This window comes from Podarcis gaigeae, assembly GCF_964106915.1.
Source record: "Podarcis gaigeae genome assembly, chromosome: 2".
NCBI lineage: Eukaryota > Metazoa > Chordata > Lepidosauria > Squamata > Lacertidae > Podarcis > Podarcis gaigeae.
The window spans coordinates 21,362,886-21,386,107 of NC_139679.1; the positions used below are offsets into that span (position 1 = coordinate 21,362,886).

Sequence of the window (23,222 nt, forward strand, 5' to 3'; positions counted from 1 at the left end):
AGAAGTCTAGGTAAAGGTAGAGCAGCTGATCTTTTGCAGCAATTGCAGCTGCTCTCCCATACTCAAAAAGGAAATCTCGATCATATTTCTTTATTCTTTTAAATTCCAGTGTTCCAAGTACTCCAGGGACTTCCTTCTTCATCTTTCAAATCTGTGAAAGATGAGAAAGATGAAGAAGGAAGTCCCTGGAGTACTTGGAACACTGGAATTTAAAAGAATAAAGAAATATGATCGAGATTTCCTTTTTGAGTATGGGAGAGCAGCTGATCTTTTGCTGCAATTGCTTTTAAACATTTTGGATGGAAGAAAATTTGATGTGACTGTGACAGAACTTCTTCGAGACCTGAGGACCAACAAAAAGGACTACCAACAAAATTGGCAGAGAGAGACTGACAGAGAATTGAAGGCCTCGGATGTGAGGAATCCGGGCTAGGAACTGTTTTTGGACATTTGCTTGGGAAGGGATGGAAACCGGGGTAGGGAGGGAGGGGAGAATAGAATTTCAAAATTTTTTGACTTTTGTATTTGGCCAATGTGACCTATAATTAATATAATAAAGGGAGAAATTCATGGAAGGGAAGTTAGGTCGACCTTAGAAAAAGGATTTAATGTTTATAAGAGAATTGGAAATGGAAAAGTTAAATGTTTATAAGTAAAAAGAGTTAAGTTTTAAAAATAATAACAATATGTTTAAGATGATAGACAAGAACTTGCTGAAATAATTATTGGAATTGGGATGTATGAAGAGGGGGTGGGGGGAAGCCAAGGAAAGAGGGTAAAGAAAGTAAGGTTATGAAATTGTATATGTGTTGTCTTTGTCTTTTTGTGTGTGTGTGTCTTTATAAAATGTAAAAACCCAATAAAAATTTTATTAAAAAAAATAGAAGTCTAGGTAAAGGTAAAGGGACCCCTGACCATTAGGTCCAGTCATGTGGCGCTCATCTCACTTTACTGGCCGAGGGAGCCGGTGTACAGCTTCTGGGTCATGTGGCCAGAATGACTAAGCTGCTTCTGGCAAACCAGAGCAGCACACGGAAATGCCGTTTACCTTCCTGCCGGAGCGCTACCTATTTAACTACTTGCACTTTGACGTGCTTTCAAACTGCTAGGTTGGCAGAAGCAGGGACCAAGCAACGGGAGCTCACCCCGTCATGGGGATTCGAACTGCTGACCTTTTGATCGGCAAGCCCTAGGCTCTTTTGTTTAACCCACAGCGCCACCCACCTCCCCTTCTAGAAGTCTACTGTGAAGCAAAGGAGTAAGTTCAATGGCCTTCCTTCCAGGTGAATGGGTATAGGATTGTAGCCTTAATTGACTGAACCATGTACTATATATCCATAATCTATCTTGGTCAAAAGCCAACAGTCAAGAGAAGGAGGATTGGAATGTGTGTAGATCAAGGTTTCCCAAACTTGGGTCTCCAGCTGTTTTTGGACTACAGTTCCCATCATTCCAGACCACTGGCCCTGCTAGCTAGGGAAGATGGGAGTTGTACTCCCAACAGCAGCTGGAGATCCAAGTTTGCAAAACCCTGGTATAAATCAAATATATCTGCACTGGCTCCTACCGTAAAATCTCACAGATTTGGGGGTCATACTAGGAACAGGGCAATGCAGGCAACAACTTCCTGGGGTTAACACCCTGCTGCAGATGTTGCGGTAAGAGCAACACTGGTGTCATCATACAAGAAGGGTGGGTGTGATTTATGGCTGGTCCACACAGGACCCGTTTGAGCACCTCTTTGCCTTTCTGCCAACAGTGCCGGCCAGACGCCAAGAAAAATGAGGCATATTTACAATAGCGAGCTGCTGGATGTCTACTGCACACAGTGCTGTAAGAAAATCAACCTGCTGAATGACTTGGAAGCCAGGCTGAAAAACCTGAAAGCAAACAGGTGAGTAAACACCATGGACCTGCAGGAACATTTCAAGAGTCCTCAAGCAACCCTGGGCATTGATAGTGATGTTATATTAATAACTAGTATTAAATTGAATTAAAAATTAGTAATAAATGAGGAAGAATATGATTTCATTATGGTTGCGGGCTGCAGTTCTGCACACGCTGAATAGGTTAGTCGGGCTTGCTTCTGAGTAGACCTGCATAGGATTCCCTTTTAGTTGAGTTTTCATTGATTGAATAAAGTTGCACATTAGTGAAACCTCAATATCTGTGTCATTGTGAAATTCTGAAAGAAGTATAGGATAAATTCCAAGGGGGGACGGGACCGGATGTACATTTCCAAAATATAAGATAAAGAACAAATATAATAAAACCTACATAGAGCAACAGTGTTTTGTGTTGTGTATGGGCCTATTAGGTCCATAAATTACCATATAACATATATTCAACACAAAAAACAGTGGCAATTTGTTGTTGACAAAGGGCAGCTGGGCATATAAATGGCCCCATTACCTTCAGTGGCTTAGGGCCTCATCAAACCTAAATCCGGCCCTGGCCATAATGCAGAAACCACAGCTTTGGGTTAACCTTAACTCATCCTATGTTGTTTCTTTTTTTGTTTCTTCCAGCCCAAACAGAAAAATAACAAGTACGGCTTTTGGCAGGTAAGAATCAGCTCACATTTCTACCTGAGACTTGGCCCTTAAATACAGACTTGTTTAGACATTGGAGGCTTCTCCACTAAAGTGGCTCACAGAGCCCCTTTTCTTATTCCAAAGCAGCTGTTCTCAACCTGCGGGTCCCCAGATGTTGTTGGACTACAACTCCCATCATCCCTGACCACTGATCATGCTGGCTAGGAATGATGGGAGTTGTAGTCCAATAACATCTGGGGACCCGCAGGTTGGGAAACACTACTCCAAAGGGTCAAAGCAGCTGTCCTCTTGTCTTCCCAACAGGCAACTTTTCCACAACAGCAACTTCAGCAGCAGCAACGGCAGCACAGAGGACTTGTTCAGAGACAGTATAGACTCATGTGATAACGATATCACAGAAAAGGTGAGGTGTCAATGTGGAACAGGTGGGGAACCACAACTCCCATCATTCCTGACTTCTGGCTACGCTGGTTGAGGCTGATGGGAGGTGGAGTCTAACAACATCTGGAGAGACATTGGTTCCCCACCCTGGAGATTTGCTAATGTGCCAAAGCTGCTTTTTCTTATCTGTCAGTTTATAGTCCTGAGGCTTTCCTGAAGTCTCATGCAGTGTGAGTGTGATACACGAGAGCCAGTGTGGTGTAGTGGTTAAGAGCGGTAGATTCGTAATCTGGTGAACCGGGTTCACTTCTCCGCTCCTCCACATGCAGCTGCTGGGTGACCTTGGGCTAGTCACACTTCTCTGAAGTCTCTCAGCCCCACTCACCTCACAGAGTGTTTGTTGTGGGGGAGGAAGGGAAAGGAGAATGTTAGCCGCTTTGAGACTCCTTCGGGTAGTGATAAAGCAGGGTATCAAATCCAAACTCTATATAGTCATACCTCATGTTATGTCCGCTTCATGTTACGTTCTTTCAGGTTACGCCCCGCGGTGACCCGGAAGTACCAGAAAGGGTTACTTCCGGGATTCGCCGCTGGCGCATGCACAAAAGCGCAAAATGCCACACTGAATTGCAACCCACACATGCGCAGACGCGCCATTGTGGGTTGCGTTCTTTTCATGTTGCGAACGGGCCTCCGGAACGGATCTCGTTCGCAACCAGAGGTACCACTGTAGACAGAAACTGGGGAGCAATTTTAAATTAGGGAAAGTGTGGCTGATGAAACAGTGCCAAGCTCTTAGCATAATCCCTTTATTTTATTTATTTCTTTTTATTAAATTTGTCTGCCACCCTTCATCTCAGGGCAGCTCACAACATAAAAAGACAAGATAAAAACATAAAATACATAATAAAAACAACAAGAGGAAAACTACAAAGAATAGAAACTATAGAAGAAGAGGACAAGAAGAACATGCATTTAAAGTAGATTGGGAAGTGTTTATTGAATATATGGGGGGTGCATTTGAAAACGTGGGCAGCATTAAGATAAATTCATCACTGTAAATAAGTTTTGTTAGATGTAATAATGGAATACTGAATGGTTTCCTCTATATGAAATATGCAGGGATTTATGTTAGGCAAAATGAAGCACGGAAAGAGAAGAAGGGAAGTCATTGATATTTTAAGGTTGTTTAAATGAATATTCTAAAATGTAAAACAGAAAATTTAATACAGTGGAACCTTGGTTGTCGAATGCTTTGGAGGCCAAACAATTCAGAACCTGAATACCGACAACCAGGAAGTGAATACTTCCATTTTTGATCGCTTTTTGGAAGCCAAACGGCTTCCGAGGCACATTTTTCAATTTTCTCCATTTCATTTTTCTCCACTGACTTTGCAGTCAGCCCATCAATCCGTTTCAGAAGCCAAATGGTCTTCCGGAACGGATTATATTCGAAAACTGAAGTTCCACTGTAAAAAAAAATAAATAGAAAAAACTACAAAGCAATAAACCCCATGCCCCCCCCCGGGGTGGTGAACCCATGCCCTGCAGGCCAAATCAGGCCCACAAAGCAATTTCTGGTGGTCCGCCAGCCCCCAGCAGTGGTGAAATTCTTTGTGGCACCCAAATTGGTGCTGAATGAGGTCTTCTTCCTACACACAGTCAATGCAAGCAGATAAAGTGCTCTCTGATACACTCTCAACATTTCCCAAGCTATTACCGTTTGTAAACCATTAAGATTAGCTCACTCGGTAGAGCATGAATCTCTTAATTTCAGGGTTGTGGGTTTGAGCCCCACATTGGGCAAAAGATTCCTTCATAGCAGGGGGTTGGACTAAATGACCCTCATGGTCCCTTTCCATCTCTATGATTCTAATAAACCGTTAGGGGTCTAACTTGCTCTTTCCTCCAGTCTATATTTTCAGTAAACCTTCTAGCAGTGATGGCCAAACTTGGCCCTCCAGCTGTTTGGGGACTACAATTCCCATCATCCCTGACCACTGGTCCTGTTAGCTAGGGATGATGGGAGTTGTAGTCCCAAAACAGCTGGAGGGCCAAGTTTGGCCATCACTGCGCTATGGGCAGAAGCTTACATCACCGTTCGTTTTTACAGGTTACTTATTTAGAGAAAAAAGTGACGGAACTGGAAAATGACAGCATGACAAACGGTGACCTGAAAAGCAAATTGAAACAGGAGAACACACACCTGGTTCACAGGTAATCTAGTATACTGCCTGCTGTCTCCTTTCTGTAGCCTCCACAGAGATATATTGAGAATTTTAGGCAGAGCAAGGACTCCAGCAACAATGCAAGTGATAATGATCCCTTGGATCTGTTGGATGTCTGCTTTCAAAAGGATTTTGAGAGATGTTTAGAATATTTGCAATTGCTGTGATTTGAGGGTGGGCAGGAAAGTCTCTTTAAAAAAAGGAGTTTCTTTGGCCTAAGATTCAGGGTCAGACTAGATGTGATACTCAATGTATTATTAGCAACTATGTCTTTTTATTACATTTTTATGTATTTATTCTCATTTTAATATATTTTTAATCGTTTGTTGGAAGCCACCCAGAATGGCTGGGGAAACCCAGTCAGGTGGGCAGGGTATAAACAATAAATTATTATTATTAAATTATTATTTTAATTGAAAAAGAGATCAGCACAATGGACAATTTATGAAAGAGTGGAAGCCTATTTTTGATTATGTGAGAAAATATAACAACCAAATGAAAACACAGGTAGGATTTACTTCTGTTTGCTGTTTTGTTTTGGGTTTTTCCCCCCTGCGTTTACAAATTCTGATTTACTTCTAGTTACATTCCATTTTGCAAAATTATCCCTTAGTCAACAGGATGTGGTTGGTGCTGTGGGTTAAACCACAGAGCCTGGGGCTTGCTTATCAGAAGGTCGGCGGTTCGAATTCCCTCAATGGGGTGAGCTCCCATTGCTCAGTCCCTGCTCCTGCCAACCTAGCAGTTCAAAAGCATGCCAGTGCAAGTAGATAAACAGGTACTGCTCTGGCGGGAAGGTAAACGGCGTTTCCGTGCGCTGCTCTGGTTCGCCAGAAGCAGCTTAGTCATGCTGGCCACATGACCCGGAAGGTGTACGCCGGCTCCCTCGGCCAATAAAGCGAGATGAGCGCCGCAACCCCAGAGTCGGGCACGATTGGACCTAATGGTCAGGGGTCCCTTTACCTTTACATTCCATTTTGCAAAATTATCCCTTAGTCAACAACTGCACTCTTGACTTATTTATTTGTTTTTATCCTGTGAACTGCCCTGAGATCTTACGACGAAGGGCGGTTTATAAATCAAATAAATAAATTGGTGACCTTTTTCTTTTTTTGCTTAAGAGTTCACGAACTTGAAGAACTCTTGAAAGACCAAGAGACGTCAGCTGAGCAGACTCTGGAAGAAGAGATAAAGAGGCACAGAGAAGCATATAGCAAGTACGAGAAAGAAAAGAGCACCGAAATCGAACTGCTGAACGCAAGGTAATATTCACTGATACCCTGCTGGCTTTCCTCAGTCATGCTTGCCTCTACGAACGGCTTCATTTCCAAGTTGCAACAGGGATGACTATCTAGGGAACAAAATGTGAACATGTGAACATAAGCCCCAAGACGAGCAGTCTTCTGAAATGTGGACTATCAAGGTTTCTTTACCTGCAGGGACACAGGTGGCGCTGCGGTCTAAACCACTGAGCCTCTTGGGCTTGCCAATCAGAAGGTTGGCGGTTCGAATCTGCACGGCGGGGTGAGCTCCCGTTGCTCTGTCCCTGCTCCTGCCAACCTAGCAGTTTGAAAGCATACCAGTGCAAGTAGATAAATAGGTACCACTGTGGCGGGAAGGTGATCAGTGTTTCCATGCACTCTGGCTTCTGTCATGGTGTTTCGTTGCACCAGAAGCTGTTTAGTCATGCTGGCCACATGACCCAGAAAGCTGTCTGTGGACAAACACTGGCTCCCTTGGCCTAAAAGCGAGATGAGCGCCACAACCCCATAGAAGAGAAGAAGAAGAGTTTGGATTTGATATCCCGCTTTATCACTACCCGAAGGAATCTCAAAGCGGCTAACATTCTCCTTTTCCTTCCTCCCCCACAACAAACACTCTGTGAGGTGAGTGGGGCTGAGAGACTTCAGAGAAGTGTGACTAGCCCAAGGTCACCCAGCAGCTGCAGGTGGAGGAGTGGAGACGCGAACCCGGTTCCCCAGATTACAAGACTACCGCTCTTAACCATTATACCACACTAGTCGCCTTTGACTGGGTCCTTTAACTTTACCTTTTACATGCAGAGAGAAATTCTGCATCTAGGCATTTAAAATACCATGCCAAGGAAAACTGTATATGCAACCGCATGAAACTTCCCAGAAGCTGCTGTTAATGCAAGATGCTTTTCTGTGGTTGCTGTCTGGAACTATGCATCATCGACCTATGCATTTAAAGACATATTTCTCAGCTATAAGGGCTAGAAACATGAACACTTTTTCAAAAATAAATCTCTGGAGGGTGAATTCTCAATACCACACTTGGCTCTTCCTCCGTGCTCCTGCAAAATTGCTGCATCCACACAGCCCTAATTAGGCATCTGCAGCAAACTGTTTTATTTCCCTAGGCTTTTAATGAACGTTGGCATAGCTCTTTTGTTCCTGTTTTTATGCTCTTCACTGGGTATTCTGGCTTGGATTTGTTTTTGGAAATACACTCTGTTTTTAGTTTTGTTTTTATTTTAAGTCTGTTTGTTCAGGCATGTTGGAAACTCATTGGAATGGGAAAACAGGATTTAAATGGGTTCTTAATGAATACAATAGACAAATGGCGACTGTTTCTTGTTATTAGATTAGAATGAAACAAACTTTTGATAGACCAATTTTTGATGAAGTGACTCCTGAGCAAGTGTCCTGCCTTAACTTGATATAGTGTACAAAACTGGCCATAGCTGAGAATGTTATGGGTCTTAAGTCACATTTGGGGCGGGGGAGGGAGGGCAAGCAGGCAGGAGAATCTTAGAACAATTTCTTGGGCCAAAGAAAATACTGATTAGAAAAACTGGTACGATTTTTTAAAAAACCAGCCCTGACGCTGAGCATTGTGCTCTGAAAATCGGACTCCTCGGTAGCTGATGTTTAGTTGTATTTTGCCAGTTGGCAAAAGAAGATACTTCCTTTGTGCCTGTACAGATGGACAATGTTTTTGTGTGCAGTCATTTATTTTTCGTCTTCAATTTCAGGGTTCAACAGCTCGAGGAGGAAAACTGTGAACTCAAAACCACCGTTTTGCGGCTGAAATCGCAAAGCGAGAAACTAGATGAGGTAATGGAGCTCTTGAATGTTTTTTTTTTTTGGCACCTTAACTTTCAATCGCGGCAGGTCTGTCACCTCTTAAGCCCTGACGGGTCTGTAGCACGAATTTTGCCTTTATGTCATTTTATTCCTAAAGGTATTTATAAACTGGCAGCCCCTAATATAATATCATGACAGCATACAAATCTGCCATTGGATAAAGCTCCTACAGTGGTACCTCAGGTTACATACGCTTCAGGTTACATATGCTTCAGGTTACATACGCTTCAGGTTACAGACTCCACTAACCCAGAAATAGTGCTTCAGATTAAGAACTTTGCTTCAGGATGAGAACAGAAATTGTGCTCCGGCGGCGCGGTGGCAGCAGGAGGCCCCATTAGCTAAAGTGGTGCTTCAGGTTAAGAACAGTTTCAGGTTAAGAACGGACCTCCGGAACGAATTAAGTACTTAACCCGAGGTACCACTGTATTAGCTTCAGTGGATCAAGAAGCCTTCTTTTTAAGCATTTGGGAATTGGAAAACCCTGGCATCTACTGTAAATCACAAAGTAATATGCCACTATATCCCAAACTACCATATGCAAACCTCTAGGACAAATAAAAGGGGGGGGGGCAACTGAGAGCTGATAAATGCCTTTGGAATAATTGCATGGCAAGCCCTATGTCATGGGTAGGCAAACTAAGGCCCGGGGTCCGGATGCGGCCCTATCGCCTTCTAAATCCGGCCCACGGACATTCCAGGAACCAGTGTGTTTTTACATGAGTAGAATGTGTGCTTTTATTTAAACTGCATCTCTGGGTTATTTGTGGGGCCTGCCTGGTGTCTTTACATGAGTAGAATGCGTGCTTTTATTTAGAATGCATCTCTGGGTTATTTGTGGGGCATAGGAATTTATTTTTTAAAAAAAATATAGTCCGGCCCCCCACAAGGTCTGAGGGATGGTTCACCGGCCCCCTGCTGAAAAAGTTTACTGACCCCTGCCTATGTCAACAGTGCCTCTTATTTTGTTTGTTTATTTGAATTTTTTGGCCACCCTATACCTGGAGGTCTCAGGGCTGTTCACAGAAAAGATCACAATATAGAAAATAAAAATAAAAACAATAACCCAATAACACCCCCCCCCAAAAAAGAGAACCACGTTTTAAAAGGATGTCAATCAGATCAACCAAAGGCCTGGTTAAAAAGGAACATTTTTGCCTGGTGCCTAAAGGTATACAATGAAGGCCCCAGGAGAACTTCCCTGGGGAGAGCATTCCACAGACAGGGAGCCACTGCAGAGAAGGCCCCGTTCTTGCATTGCCACCCTCTGGACTTCTCGAGGAGGAGGAACACGAAGAAGGGCCTCAGAAGATGAGGTTCATATGCAGACATCGGCAAACCTGGCCCTCCAGATGTTTTGGGACTACAACTCCCATAATTCCTAGCTAACAGGACCAGTGGTCAGGGATGATGGGAATTGTAGTCTCAAAACATCTGGAGGGCTGAGTTTTCCTGTGCCTGTTCATATGGAACAAGGCGGTTTCTTCAGTTGTAGGAAATTGCCTTTTTTTGAATGCTCACTCATGTTAAAAAAAACACACACTTTGCCCTAGAAAAACCAACATTCTAGCATTTTCCACAAGTTTTCTGTACACAAGGAGGGCTTTTTGTTTGATTTAGTGTTTGTTTGTTTGTTTGTTTGTTTGTTTGTTTGTTTGTTTGTTTGTTTACATTGGGGGCATTCAAAACAGTCAAGCCTTCTCCCCTCTGAAATGATACCATTCCAGGAGGCCAAAGACAAAATATTTCTCCTGAATATACAGAGTGACTCTTGGGTTGTAGGCAGCTTGTAACTTCTTTCTTCGTTTTCCTCAGGAGAGGCAGCGAATGTCAGACCGATTGGAAGACACCAGTCTGCGGCTCAAGGATGAGATGGATTTGTATAAAAGGATGATGGACAAACTGAGACAGAACAGGATGGAATTTAACAAGGAGAGGGAGGCTACTCAGGAGGTAGGTAACCATTTTTAATGGTGCAGGGCTGATATTGCCCATGTGTAAGGGTAAATGAAGACTGGAACTTCTTAAATAGAAATTGGTTGGCATCCAATTTCTGTCTCAGGAGACAATGGAAGTGTGTGCCTTTGGGGATGAAGTCAAACTGTTGGAAGGTTACAGCGTCTGCCGAGAGAGATACAGGACAGACATGTTTTGTTGCAGCCTGGGGAGAGGAAGGCGTCCAGTTGTGCTACTGCAGATACACCATGGCGTTGCTTCTCTCTACACTCCCCCCCAAAGGTCCTTTAAAAATTGCACCACAGAATTGCTTTGGGAAAGAAGTTACCAGTTGTTGGTTAGCAGCAGTTTTCAAACTGTCATGGTTGTTCAAGATCTTATGAAGGAGCGTCTCCACCCCCATCGTTCTACCCGGACACTGAGGTCCAGCGCCAAGGGCCTTCTGGCGGTTCCCTCACTGTGAGAATCCAAGTTACAGGGAACCAGGCAGAGGGCCTTCTTGGTAGTGGCACCTGCCCTGTGGAACACCCTCCCACCAGATATCAAAGAGAAGAACACCTACCAAACTTTTAGAAGACATCTGAAGGCAGCCCTGTTTAGGGAAGCTTTAAATGTTTGATGTATTACTGTATTTTAATATTTGGTTGGAAGCCGCCCAGAGTGGCTGGAGAAGCCCAGCCAGATGGGCGGGGTATAAATAATAAATTATTATTATTATTATTATTATTATTATTATTATTATTATTATTGATTTTACAGTTCATGGATTGGGGCTAATAACGCCACTTGGGCTTCAGAAGGGCAGACTCAAAGGTTTGAGGTCTGGGTCCATTTGGAAGTGGCTCGGTCCAGCATCATTTTGGCCTTGCAATCCACAGTGAGCCCTAGAACATCCCCACTAATTTATTTGATTGCGATAGTCATTTGCAAGAGAGGCAAAGCTTGACTGCCTAGTTGTGGGTGAGCCACCACCTCTCCAAAGGCTCAGTTTGAAACAAGCCCAATTCAGACAAGTGAATTGATTCCAGGCGCATGCATGTGGAAAGGGTTCTATCTCTATAGCAGGAAATCAGGAAATGAGTTGTTGTTTTTCTGGGTGTGTTGTTGCTTAGTCCTGTCAGGTACATTTTTAAGTTGTCAGTTGGCTGTGTACCGCCAGATTCCGTTCTGTATGTTGGCTTAACAAATTGTACTCTCTGTGTCCTGTTTCTTCTCCCCACACAGCTTATTGAAGATTTGCGGAAGGAGCTGGAACATTTGCAGTTGTACAAGCTAGAATGTGAGCGGCCTGGTCGAGGAAGAAGCTCTTCCTCCAGCTTGAGCGAATTCAATGCGAAGACGAGAGAGGTGGAAATGGAACACGAAATTAAAAGGCTAAAGCAGGTGAGGTGTTCTTGGGGCTGGCATGAGGGAGATTTAGGAAACCTCCATGCCTCTTTCAGGAGGAGCAGAAGAAAGCAACCTTGTCATTGTTGCAATGCGGAAATATCCACAATGGTATTCTGACTGATATTTTCTTATTCAGCCTGATGCGAAATTTACTTCCTTTCTCCTCTCCTTCCTCTCTTGATAGGAGAATCAGAAGCTTCGTGACCAGAACGACGACCTTAACGGGCAGATTCTTAGTCTTAGTCTTTACGAAGCCAAGAACCTTTTTGCGACACAAACGAAAGCCCAGTCGTTGGCCGCTGAAATTGATTCTGCCTCCAGAGATGAGGTAAAGTGTGGAAAAAAATAGTTTGCAGCTGATTAAGTGAGTGCACAGGCAGAGCATGTGTGAGCATGCATCTACACACACACACCACGTGCACACATCTGTCTAATAATAATAATAATAGTTTATTTATACTCTGCCCATCTGGCTGGGTTTCCCCAGCCACTCTGGGCAGCTCCCAACAGAATATTAAAAACATGATAAAAAGTCAAACATTAAAACTTCCCAAAACAGGGCTGCCTTCATATGTCTTCTAAAAGTCAGATAGTTGTTCATTTCCTTGACATCTGATGGGAGGGCATTCCACAGGGCGGGCGCCACTACCGAGAAGGCCCTCTGCCTGATTCCCTGTCACCCCACTTCTCACGGGGAGGGAACCGCCAGAAGGCCCTCGGAGCTGGACCTCAGTGTCCAGGCTGAGCGATATTAGTGGTAAGATTGCAAAATCTTGAGCAAACAAGATACCGATAGAATTTTGAAACCAGTTTTCTAAGCACTGCCCAGATTTCTGTGGGAGGCTTGCTTTGAAACATTGGTTGGTGTAATAAAAACAAAAACAAAACAGGGCCTCCTTATCATGAAAGGTGGGCAGAATTATTCCAAAGCTGTTCACCTAAGTTAATAAGGGAGGGGGGTCCTGCCACCTGACCTTACAAATACACACAAGGGCTGGGAATTGGTGGGAAAAGGTAGAGGAGGGAGATCAGTCTTTAAAGCCACAACAAAGCCGTGATCAAAAGTGGGCATTTACCGTATTTTTCGCTCTATAAGACGCACCAGACCACAAGACTCACCTAGTTTTTGGAGGAGGAAAACAAGAAAAAAAATATTCTGAATCTCAGAAGCCAGAACAGCAAGAGGGATCACTGCACAGTGAAAGCAGCAATCCCTCTTGCTGTTCTGGGTTCTGGGATAGCTGCGCAGCCTGCATTCGCTCCATAAGACGCACACACATTTCCCCTTACTTTTTAGGAGGGAAAAAGTGAGTCTTATAGAGCAAAAAATACGGTATATCCAGCTTAGGGTCCAGGCGAATGATCTTCTGCTTGGCTTGATTAGCATTTGATCACTCTTATTCCTTTGGCCAACAGATTGGACCAAAGTGTCCTTTCCCCTCATTTATGCAGTCAGCTGGCTGTTGGAGCAGAGTGTTCTTTCTGTTGGAGAACAGGGGGAGGAAGAGCCTTGGAACTGCCCCTTCTCTAGCCAACAGACGGGGCAGCCTGCTTAGTCTCCCCTTTGTCATTGTATTCTTCCCGGATGGCTGGGGGAGCATCCTCCTCGTGGCCCCGAGTGCGGAGTGTGCTGCCTTCAGCTCTGTAGTCAGTGGGCGACGTAGAATCATTGAGTTGGGTCATCTAGTCCAACCCCCTGCAAACCAGGAATCCTGCCTGCAACCACCCCTGGGTGGACTCGAACCACCAACCTTCTGGTTAACAGCCAGACACACTGACCCATGTGAATACAGAGTTAGCAGCAACTTGACACCAGCACTGCACAGCCTTTTGCTAGACTCCTTATGGTCCACTGGTGCGGATTAAATTTATAAAGCAAGAATGCACAATCAATGAGTTTTTGATGAGTCAGAACAAACTATAATTACCGTATTTTTCGCTCTATAAGACACACCAGACCACAAGACGCACCTAGTTTTTGGAGGAGGAAAACAAGAAAAAAAATATTCTGAATCTCAGAAGCCAGAACAGCAAGAGGGATCGCTGCGCAGTGAAAGCAGCAATCCCTCTTGCTGTTCTGGCTTCTGGGATAGCTGCGCAGCCTGCATTCGCTCCATAAGACGCAAACACATTTCCCCTTGCTTTTTAGGAGGGAAAAAGTGAGTCTTATAGAGCAAAAAATACGGTAATAGTAGTAATAGTATTAATACCTGCCCCAGCAGCCCTTGCAAGAATTCCTGGCAACCAGCATCAATTGGTCTGCTAGGAAATAACCACAATGGGCCAGGATCTGTCTTCTCCTTTGCTATATAGAGCAACTGTATTAATATTTCTGTACCACGAGGAACCTTTGCTAAACTAAGCTTTGACTTCTAAGAGAAACTGAAATATCTGTAAAGATAAATCCAAAGTTTTTAAAAAAACTTTTTCCAGTTGTATTTTATTCAAGTGAGAATATGATTTGATATTTAGGGTGTTATGGTAAAAGAGCTTTTGCAAGGGGACAGGGATCAAAAGCTGAAGATTCAAGAGATTTCTAAGGCTTATGAACTCCCAGAGTCTCTAAAGGTAAAATGCAGTAGATAATACAGATATGCTGTAGCAAACAAATAGTGTACTTAAAAAAAAAGAAAAAAAGAAAATCAAGATAGAATTTTCTTTTCTGTATATTGCAGTGTATTCCAAACTTTATTTACATGGGTGGTGCTGTGGTCTAAATCACTGAGCCTCTTGGGCTTGCTGATCAGAAGGTCGGCAGTTAGAATCCCCACAACGGGGTGAGTTCCCTTTGCTCTGTCCCCGCTCCTGCCATCCTAGTAGTTCAAAAGCACACCAGTGCAAGTAGATAAATAGGTACCGCTGTGGCGGGAAGGTAAACAGTGTTTCCGTGCGCTGTGGTTTCTGTCACGGTTTCCCGTTGCACCAGAAACGGTTTAGTCATGCTGGCCACATGACCCAGAAAGCTGTCTGTGGACAAACGCCAGCTCCCTCATCCTGAAAGCGAGATAAGCGCTGTAACCGCGTAGTCGCCTTTGACTGGACTTAATATGGTTGTTCTTGTTTGACTGCTGCCTGGGTTAAAGTATCCAAACAGGTAGTTAAATTTGTGTGCTTCTTCATACTATACACATGGTTAAACCGGGTTATCAACTTCCCAAAGATGTAGTGTTCTCTTAGAATGGCAATGGCGCCCACCTGAGGGGTGCCGGAACTGAGTTCTGGAGAGTTCTGGCTGGAAAAAAGCCCTGACACTTTCCCTCGTCCTCCCACCCTTTAAAAAACAACAAAAAGGTTCCGGGTTGAGGAGGGAGAGGGCGCAGCGCCTCATTTGGAAGGGGAAGTGCTTAACCCTTTAGGGCTTGGACGCTTTGGGAAAGAGGACAGAGCTGGCTTTTGACTAGCCTGTATTAAGTTTACGTTCATGCCCACCCCCTCAAAACTTGTGTGCCTTTCTGCTACTTTGTGGTCTCCCTTTCTCTGCAAATGCACAGCAAGAAAGAGAGGAACCTGTGGCAGAGCTAGGTAAAGGTTGGTTTGGTTCGGTTCTCACTGGGGGGCAAAATACATGGGGGAAATAAGAGTTGGGTTTGGAAATAGGAGCCTCAACTGCCTTTCTAACCACCTGACCTGTTTGATTCACTGATAGTGGGGGGGGGGTGGAGGGGAGAGACTGGGAAATCTCCACACCATCCCCTCCCCTGCCTGGTCCATTAAAATACCATATTTTTTGCTCCATAAGACACACCTGACCATAAGACGCACCTAGTTTTTGAAGCGGAATGCAAGAAAAAAAATTACCGTATTTTTCGCTCTATAAGACGCACCAGACCATAAGACGCACCTAGTTTTTGGAGGAGGAAAACAGGGGGGAAAAAATATTCTGAATCTCAGAAGGCAGAACAACAAGAGGGATTGCTGCACAGCGAAAGCAGTGATCCCTCTTGCTGTTCTGGCTTCTGGGATAGCTGCACAGCCTGCATTCGCTCCATAAGACGCACACACATTTCCCCTTACTTTTTAGGAGGGAAAAAGTGAGTCTTATAGAGCAAAAAATACGGTATTTAAAGGGAGCACTGAGCAGAGCCTGTATGCATCCCAGGCTCTGCTCAGCACTCCCTTTCACGAGCCACATGGAGCATGTGTGCGGCGCTTGCGGGCTTTTCCCCAAGGAGGGAAAAGCCCCCAAGAGCCGCACACACGCTCCGCGCAGCTCTTTAAAGGGAGCGCAGCTCTTGGGGGATTTTCCAGGAGGTAGGGGAAGGGGCAGAGGGGCTAAGCCAGAAACTAGAACAGCAAGAGGGAGTGCTGCGCAGCGATCCCTCTCGCTGTTCTGGCTTCTGGCATAGCTGCGCATCCTGCATTCGCTCCATAAGACGCCCGCACATTTCCCCTTACTTTTTAGGAGGGAAAAAGTGTGTCTTATACAGCGAAAAATATGGTAATCTCCATAAAAATAAGCTGGAGGCCAAAGTGTGCCTGATCGCTCAGTAGCTTGGGGTCCTTATGTCATGTCGCAATGGAGGTTTTTGACGTAGTCCTTCCTCGTTTCAGCTCATGGAAGCCCTCAAAGAACAGGAAGAGATCAACTACAGGCTGCGCCAATACATGGACAAAATAATCCTCGCCATTTTAGACCACAACCCATCCATCCTGGAAATCAAAAACTGAAGACTTGGAGCAAGGAAGGAGAAGCAAGTAGAGCCTTGCATCTGATGGGATGCTGTTGGATCCAAATATCACTTTGCTACTGTAAATGAACCTATATATATATATATACATACATACATATATACACACACATTATATATATATATATATATATATATATATATATATATATATATACACACACACACACACACACACACACACACACTCGTGTGGATGCACAGGACGTGTTTATATGAGGTTTGGTACACCTTGTCTGTGAATCATAATTTGGCCTGGTCCGTTTTTCCCCATGCACTTTCACTACTACTTGTGGGCGGGGGGGAAGAAGAGACTGTTACAGGATTGTAACGAAATAACCACATAAGTAACTGGATTTGCACTGTTTTTAGATACTGGACACACACACGAATGACACTACCTCTAGATGCAAGAAGAAAAAGACAATGTGAGCATATCTAGTGCCAATCCTCCCTACCCCAAACAATGCTGAGTCCCATGTCTTATCAGTTTTCACCCCTTCCTCTCGCCGGAAATGTGTAGCAGGTCCAGGTTCGATTCACAAGCACTGATTTCCCCCCCCCCCCTTTTTGTCAGTGTTCTGCTACTTAAGCTACAGGAAGGTCAGTGCTGCCAAAAAGAATGTATGTATGATACAGAAGGGGAAAGAGTATAGAATTTTTATTTTTTAAACACACACACACGCATTTGCCTCCTCTCTAGAAAAAAAAACACTTTAAAAATGCTCATGTACATGGTTAGGAATCCTCTAAGGCAGCTGATAGTATTACGCAGAACCATGTGTCCAAGCATGTAATAGGGCTGGGGTTTTGCCAATGTTGTTCTGAGCTTCACACCTCCAAAGCTGTTTTCCGAAAAACTTTTTTCTTTTCTTTTTGCATTGAAATTATCACTGGGCTGCATCAAGGGCTGCTACTGGAGATTAGACTGTTTGCTGCACCAGGCAACAAATGCAAGCTGACTTTGGTCACATGAAACTCACTGTGCTTTCATAGCTTTAGCAGCTGCCGTATTAAAATGTGGGCTTGTCCACCCACTGAAGGCTAGTAAGTTTTCCCAGGGTGGGGTGAGGCTGTGTGCTTTGCAAATAGAAATCAACCAACAGGAGATTTTGTTGCTACTGCTGCTTTAGATCTGGGCAAACCTTTCCCTGCTGATTTGTGCCTATTTACAAAGCCATTCAAGGTGCAAATTAATTTAAGGAATGGGGGCGAACCTACAGATGCTTCATTTAACGGGCATCCAAACCCTTGCAGAAAGACCTGTGACTGCAATGAACCATGTGCTTCATTGAAGAACAAAGTTGCTTTTTTAATTTTCTGAAACGTCAGAAACATCGCTTCTTTATACACAACATTTATCCAGCTTGATGGCTCTCAAGCTCAGCTTTTTTGTGAGTCACCAGACATGCAGACACTTGTGCTATTGATTCTGGGTGTGATCACTCTGGAAAAATCAGGATTGATCACCTACACCTCCATTGTATGCTACCTAAAAGCATTCTCAAGCTCATTCTGGCTTTCCCTTTTCTTTTTTCACTGTTTAATCTGGGGTAGGGAACCTGACGCCCTCCAGTTGTCATTGGATTCCATCTCCTGTCAGCCATAGCCAGCATGGCCAATGGTGTGTGACGATGAGAGGTAGAGTGCAGCAACATCTGGAGGTTCTCCATCCCTAATTTAAAACTGCGGCTTTGCAGCGTGGTCATCCATTTTTTTTCATTCCATATCCAAAATAAACCCGTACAAATTTTACCTTCGGCCAGTGGGGAAAATTGGTAGCGAAATAACACTATGTTCCCAGACCATGGTGACTATCATTTTTGGCTTGTCCCAACATTTTTGGCTTGTCCCACAATGCCTTGTGACAGCTGCTACACAGATAGCACATTAGCTGCATGGAAGCGGCATGTCTATTGTTGAATTTGATAATCAGGCACACACATGTATTAGAGTGGTGGGGTGAGAACTCAATCACATGGGTTTCCTCCTTTATCATACTCGATAGTGGTTTACATGCAGAAAATACATAGTGTGTAAAAACATCTGCAAGACTTGGGTGATGCTTGTATCTGTTAGCACCTGTTGCGTATTCATTCCCTAACTGATCACAGCCTTCAGTTCCAAGTCGAAAAACAGACTTGGTGGCGGTGTTTTGTTTTTGTTTTGTTTTAAAAAAGGAAGTTGGGTGTGTAGACTTCTAGGGTCTGTAGCTACCAAAAATAAACTGGAAGACATAATCTCTTGGGTAGTAATCATTTTAAAAACCACTGATCTATATCCAGCAAAAGTGTTTTGCAATAAAACACTCTCATCCCCTCCGCCCCTCACTTTGATTTCTAGATATAAAATGGTTCTGTGGAAATCATGATCAAAATTCTTCTGTGGTCTCACATTTCATGTCCAAACAAGCATTAGCTTTTTGGGGCAACCATATATTTGGCAACCAATGATATATCTTCCTTTCTTTTGGGAAAGAGATGGGAATACAATTCATAAACAGAATAGGGGGTGAGCTCTCTGAGAGTTAGCAGTCTGCATGTGTTCAACATGCCCATGGTGTTTATTTTGCTCATGTGAAATCGTACGTCTCTCCCTATGCCTTGTGAAGCAGCCTTCTTCCTATATTTGATGTCCTCCCAGATGTTTTGAACTACACCTCTCATCATCCCTGACTGCTGGCTATGCTGGCTGAAGATGATGGGAACTGGAGGCAAACAACATTTTGGAGGGTTGGGGAAGGCAGCTGAAGAGAAAGGCTTGGAAATGTGTTGACTGCCTCTGTAGAAGATTCATGATCCAAATTACGCATTGGGGTAACTGACACACCTCAAAGAGTAGGGTGGTATTTTGGTGCCTTGGAAAACTCCCTCGCCTCTTTCCATTGCCACCAATGATCTTCTCTATAGGTTCATTGCATCTGAGACCCGGGTGTGCCCGAGAGTAATCTCTTTTTTTCTGAAGGATTTTATTACAACAACACCCCAGAGCTGTTTAGTATCAAATCTCCTTGATATCAAGCAAATCTTGCCAAACATCCGGAACAAATTCAGCCAGTGTAGTGATAGGTAGTAATCTAGAAAACAAACCAGGTTGTCTCCTTTGAAAATATGCCTCTATATTATTATTCGCCTGGATATATCTAAGACAAAACAGGATGCCCTTTGCAAAAGGACAGAAAGGAGATTCAATGGTTTCCTCTGAAATGGGATGACCAATTAAAATTATTCTATATGAAGCATTCATGTATGCTTCTGTATCTCTTTCCTTTGGGTTGCCTACAGATTTCTCCCACTTGATGTTGTGATCATATACACCAGCCTTTCTCAACCTGTGGGTCCCCAGATGTTGTTGAACTACAACTCCCATCACCCCTAGCTAACAAGGCCAGAGCTCAGGGATGATGGGAGTTGTAGTCCAACAACATCTGGGGACCCACAGGTTGAGAACCACTGATATACACCAATAGCAAGCTACCTGAGTCCCCATCCTTATGAAGCCAAAACAGCACCATCTAAACACAAGGGGCAGGGGCAGGCTTGAGGGAACCCCAAATTTTACAGACATTTACAAAGATCTTTAGGAAGCAAACTCTGGGGAGGAATGTCCAGTGCATCTCAAGTGAGGACTGAGCATGTGCAGAGGGCACTGAATGTTGATTTACGGTCAGGGATGAAAATGGGGAGTTTCTTGGGGGAAGGCATGGCTGACTGGAACTCCTGAACAGGACTGCTCCACACAGCAGCTTCCTATTGCATGTCCAACATGTAAGGGATCAGTTGCAGTTGATTGAAGAGATGGGGAAGTGGATGAATGGGATGGGAATTGTGAGTGACCAAGAAGAGTATTAGCAGAATCAAACCAGGAAGCCACCGAAATTATCCATAGCACTGGAAAAAGGAACAGGATGGGCCATGGTAATATTGATGACAACAGAGCAAGAAACTCTTAAAGTCCAGTGGATATTTATGGTGGTTCCCACCGCAGTGAGAGTAATAATAATGGGATGACAATTATGCCAGGTCTTTTTAATTGCATTGCCGGCTGAACTTGTAACATCACCTCTCCATTTGGCACACGTAACTTTTGAAATGTGCTGATGTTTACTTCCGCCGTGCCACTGCTGCCTTTTTAGTTGTGGTCATGGCAGAAAGCAAAAAAAAGATTGCTGAACTTCATCTCTCTCTCCCCTGCCCCCGCTTTGTGGTGTGCATTATGGGGATTTACAAAATCATTAGCATTGACTGCAACCACTGTTAATATCCTTTTGAAGGCACAAAAGTAATTAGCCACCGTGTGTGAACAGCAAAAAAAAGGGGTTTGTTTTAAGTATCGCATCGTCTTACGACCATTCACCTTTTTAATACATTGGCATTCAAGGGAAGATAAAAGGAATGGGGGAGTATTGCAGGTGTTCATTAGTTTGAACGTTACCGAAGCTTTCGCCTTTGCAAGTCATTCATTCTGACAGCGCATACAACATTTCTTCTGTCTTTGACAGAGCGGTTGGGTGCTTATTCCCCAAAATCTCCAGCGATCGGACTTTGATAGCGCAGGGTTGCTGATTTCATTGACATAGCTTTTACAGGATGGAGGTAGAGAGAATCTGAACGTCTGATTCCGTACGGGTTTGAGCAATGGGTCGTTTATGCTTTGTTTTCAAAGTTGGAAGAACCAGGCATGTTGAGATTTGTGAGACAAGAGAGGGAGAAGTTGGAAAGACACCAAAAGAAAGTGCTGGTTTTGGCCAGGGCAGAAAGCGACAGGTTGGAAACTGCTAGATGAATTCTAGCATCGGGAATGATGCATTGCTGGAAGTATGTAAACAAGTTTAGATAAGCATGTGTTGGGGGCAGGCTTGGGTTAGAGCAGGGTCTCCACCTGTTTTTGGACTACAACTCCCATCATCCTTAGCTAGCAGGACCAGTGGTCAGGGATGATGGGAGTTGTAGTCCAAAACAGCTGGAGACCCAAGTTTGAGAAACCCTGGGTTAGAGGATACGTGATTCCTAACAAGGTGATGGATGATTACCATATTTTTCGCTCTATAAGACGCACCAGACCACAAGACGCACCTAGTTTTTGGAGGAGGAAAACAAGAAAAAAAATATTCTGAATCTCCGAAGCCAGAACAGCAAGAGGAATTGCAGCACAGTGAAATCAGCAATCCCTCTTGCTGTTCTGGCTTCTGGGATAGCTGCGCAGCCTGCATTCGCTCCATAAGACGAACACACATTTCCCCTTACTTTTTAGGAGGGAAAAAGTCTTACAGAGCAAAAGATACGGTACTTATTTGGGATCTCAGCCCAAATACTTTATATTCGAGGCAATCTTTAAATGAAACTTTGTAAGTGGTGTGCCAATGCTGTTGTGTTTGTTTATAGCTATTGATGTATATGATGTTGCACAGAAATACGTTTGGGTTTTTTTCAAGTGGTTATCTGAATTTCTTAAACCGACCGTCTTTGTTATATTCTAGTGCCTTTGCCTTAGTGCAGCCCTTTTGAAAGAGTAGATAGAGCAAGGATGGGGCACTTTGGACCTTCCAGATGTTGCTGCATCACCTCTGACCATTCCCTGTGCTACAACATCTGGAAGACCACAAGTTCCATATCCTTGGGGTGGCGACACCTGAAAAAAGAAAGAGAGAATATTCTTGTTTGTGTGAGAGCTTTCAAAAAAAAAAAAGTTTGAGATGTGCTAATGTATGTACAAAACACCTGAAAGGCAAATGTTGATAAATGTGGAGTCCAGGAATCAGGAGGAGTAATTGGATAATCTGTTCCAGCCCTTTTACCAAGGGAGAGTAGGGTTGGCTAGTGTGTTTTGGTCATCCCCCAACCGCATAGGATGCCTTAGGCCAGGCATGGCCAAACTTGGCCCTCCAGCTGTTTGGGGACTACAACTCCCATCATACCTAGCTAAAAGGACCAGTGGTCAGGGATGATGGGAATTGTAGTCCCAAAACAGCTGGAGGTCCAAGTTTGGCCATGCCTGCCTTAGGCTGTAATCTTACATCTACTTAGCTTAGACTGCAGCCTTTCTCAACCTGTGGGTCCCCAGATGTTGTTGAGCTACAACTCCCATCACCCCTAGCTAGGAAGGCCAGAGCTCAGGGATGATGGGAGTTGTAGTCCAACAACATCTGGGAACCACAGGTTGAGAACCGCTGGCTTAGAGAAAGCTCCACTGAATTCACAGCTGGACTTACTTCTGAGTAGGCACGTATAGGATTGCACTATTAGGTAGGATTCCAGTTGCTGGCTGAGTGTTAACCCGTCAAGTCCCATTCACTTGGCTGTATGTGTGAATTGGCTAGGATTAAGCCCTTGCATATAACTGCACATGCCCACATCAGCACTGTCACATCAAAGGAACGGATCTGTCCAAGAGCTTCTGTTGTCAGAGACCTTTTAAGGCACGTTGCTTCTAATCTCAGAGAGGAGAAGCCATGGTTGCCTAGGTCATTTCTCCAATCATGGGCATGAACCAACTGATCCAAAATGATGACAAGGGGTTCTCCCTGCTTATTTGGCTTATCAATGTGTGGTGCAATCCATAAACCAGTTTGCAGTGAATCAGTCAGTATAATCTACTTACAAACCTAAGTATGCAGTCCAGTTGAAAGCCTTGGGTATCACTACTGGGCCATACATACCATGACCCAGTTGTGGTCCTGCCAGTTGTGGTCCTGCCAATGGGAGAAGAACCTGCTCCCACACACAAAAATGGAATGACTTTCCATCATATTTCCAGAGCCTTCATGGGCTTGTTTGACTGAATGGGCCTTTTTTTTTTTTACTGGGACCCCTGTTGTGCCAGTACCACTTACGCATTTTCCCCCAATGCCATGCAGAATAGATGAGGTATTGATTTGATAAGCAAAGGACTCTAGCAGTTGTCAACAAAAGCAAG

The 23,222-nt window shown here is 44.1% G+C and overlaps 1 protein-coding gene and 1 long non-coding RNA gene across 7 annotated transcripts in view; one reads left to right on the top strand and one right to left on the bottom strand.

The window, feature by feature from the left end:
* Window positions 1–18,547, top strand: part of RAB11FIP4 (RAB11 family interacting protein 4) — a 191,976-nt gene extending 173,429 nt beyond the window's left edge. For 3 of the 6 annotated variants that reach the window (XR_014561336.1, XR_014561338.1, XR_014561339.1), the window contains 12 exons: window positions 1,760–1,894; window positions 2,529–2,564; window positions 2,859–2,958; window positions 5,050–5,153; window positions 6,286–6,426; window positions 8,163–8,244; window positions 10,090–10,227; window positions 11,455–11,613; window positions 11,804–11,947; window positions 14,092–14,187; window positions 16,171–17,935; window positions 17,972–18,547. Coding sequence is in view for 1 of the 6 variants with exons in the window: in XM_083727544.1 (XP_083583670.1) it covers window positions 1,760–1,894; window positions 2,529–2,564; window positions 2,859–2,958; window positions 5,050–5,153; window positions 6,286–6,426; window positions 8,163–8,244; window positions 10,090–10,227; window positions 11,455–11,613; window positions 11,804–11,947; window positions 14,092–14,187; window positions 16,171–16,287 (1,252 nt within the window). In the remaining 5 variants the exon portion in view is untranslated. Of the gene's footprint in view, window positions 1–1,759; window positions 1,895–2,528; window positions 2,565–2,858; window positions 2,959–5,049; window positions 5,154–6,285; window positions 6,427–8,162; window positions 8,245–10,089; window positions 10,228–11,454; window positions 11,614–11,803; window positions 11,948–14,091; window positions 14,188–16,170 lie in introns of all 6 variants that reach the window. The other 3 variants (XR_014561337.1, XR_014561340.1, XM_083727544.1) reach the window with 2 other exon arrangements.
* LOC310839290 lies at window positions 16,872–21,333 on the bottom strand. Its single transcript, XR_014561396.1, has 2 exons — window positions 19,484–21,333; window positions 16,872–19,449 (listed from the first exon to the last, which is right to left on the bottom strand). It is a non-coding gene; the product is annotated as an uncharacterized lncRNA (long non-coding RNA).
* Between the last annotated feature and the right edge of the window lie 1,889 nt (window positions 21,334–23,222).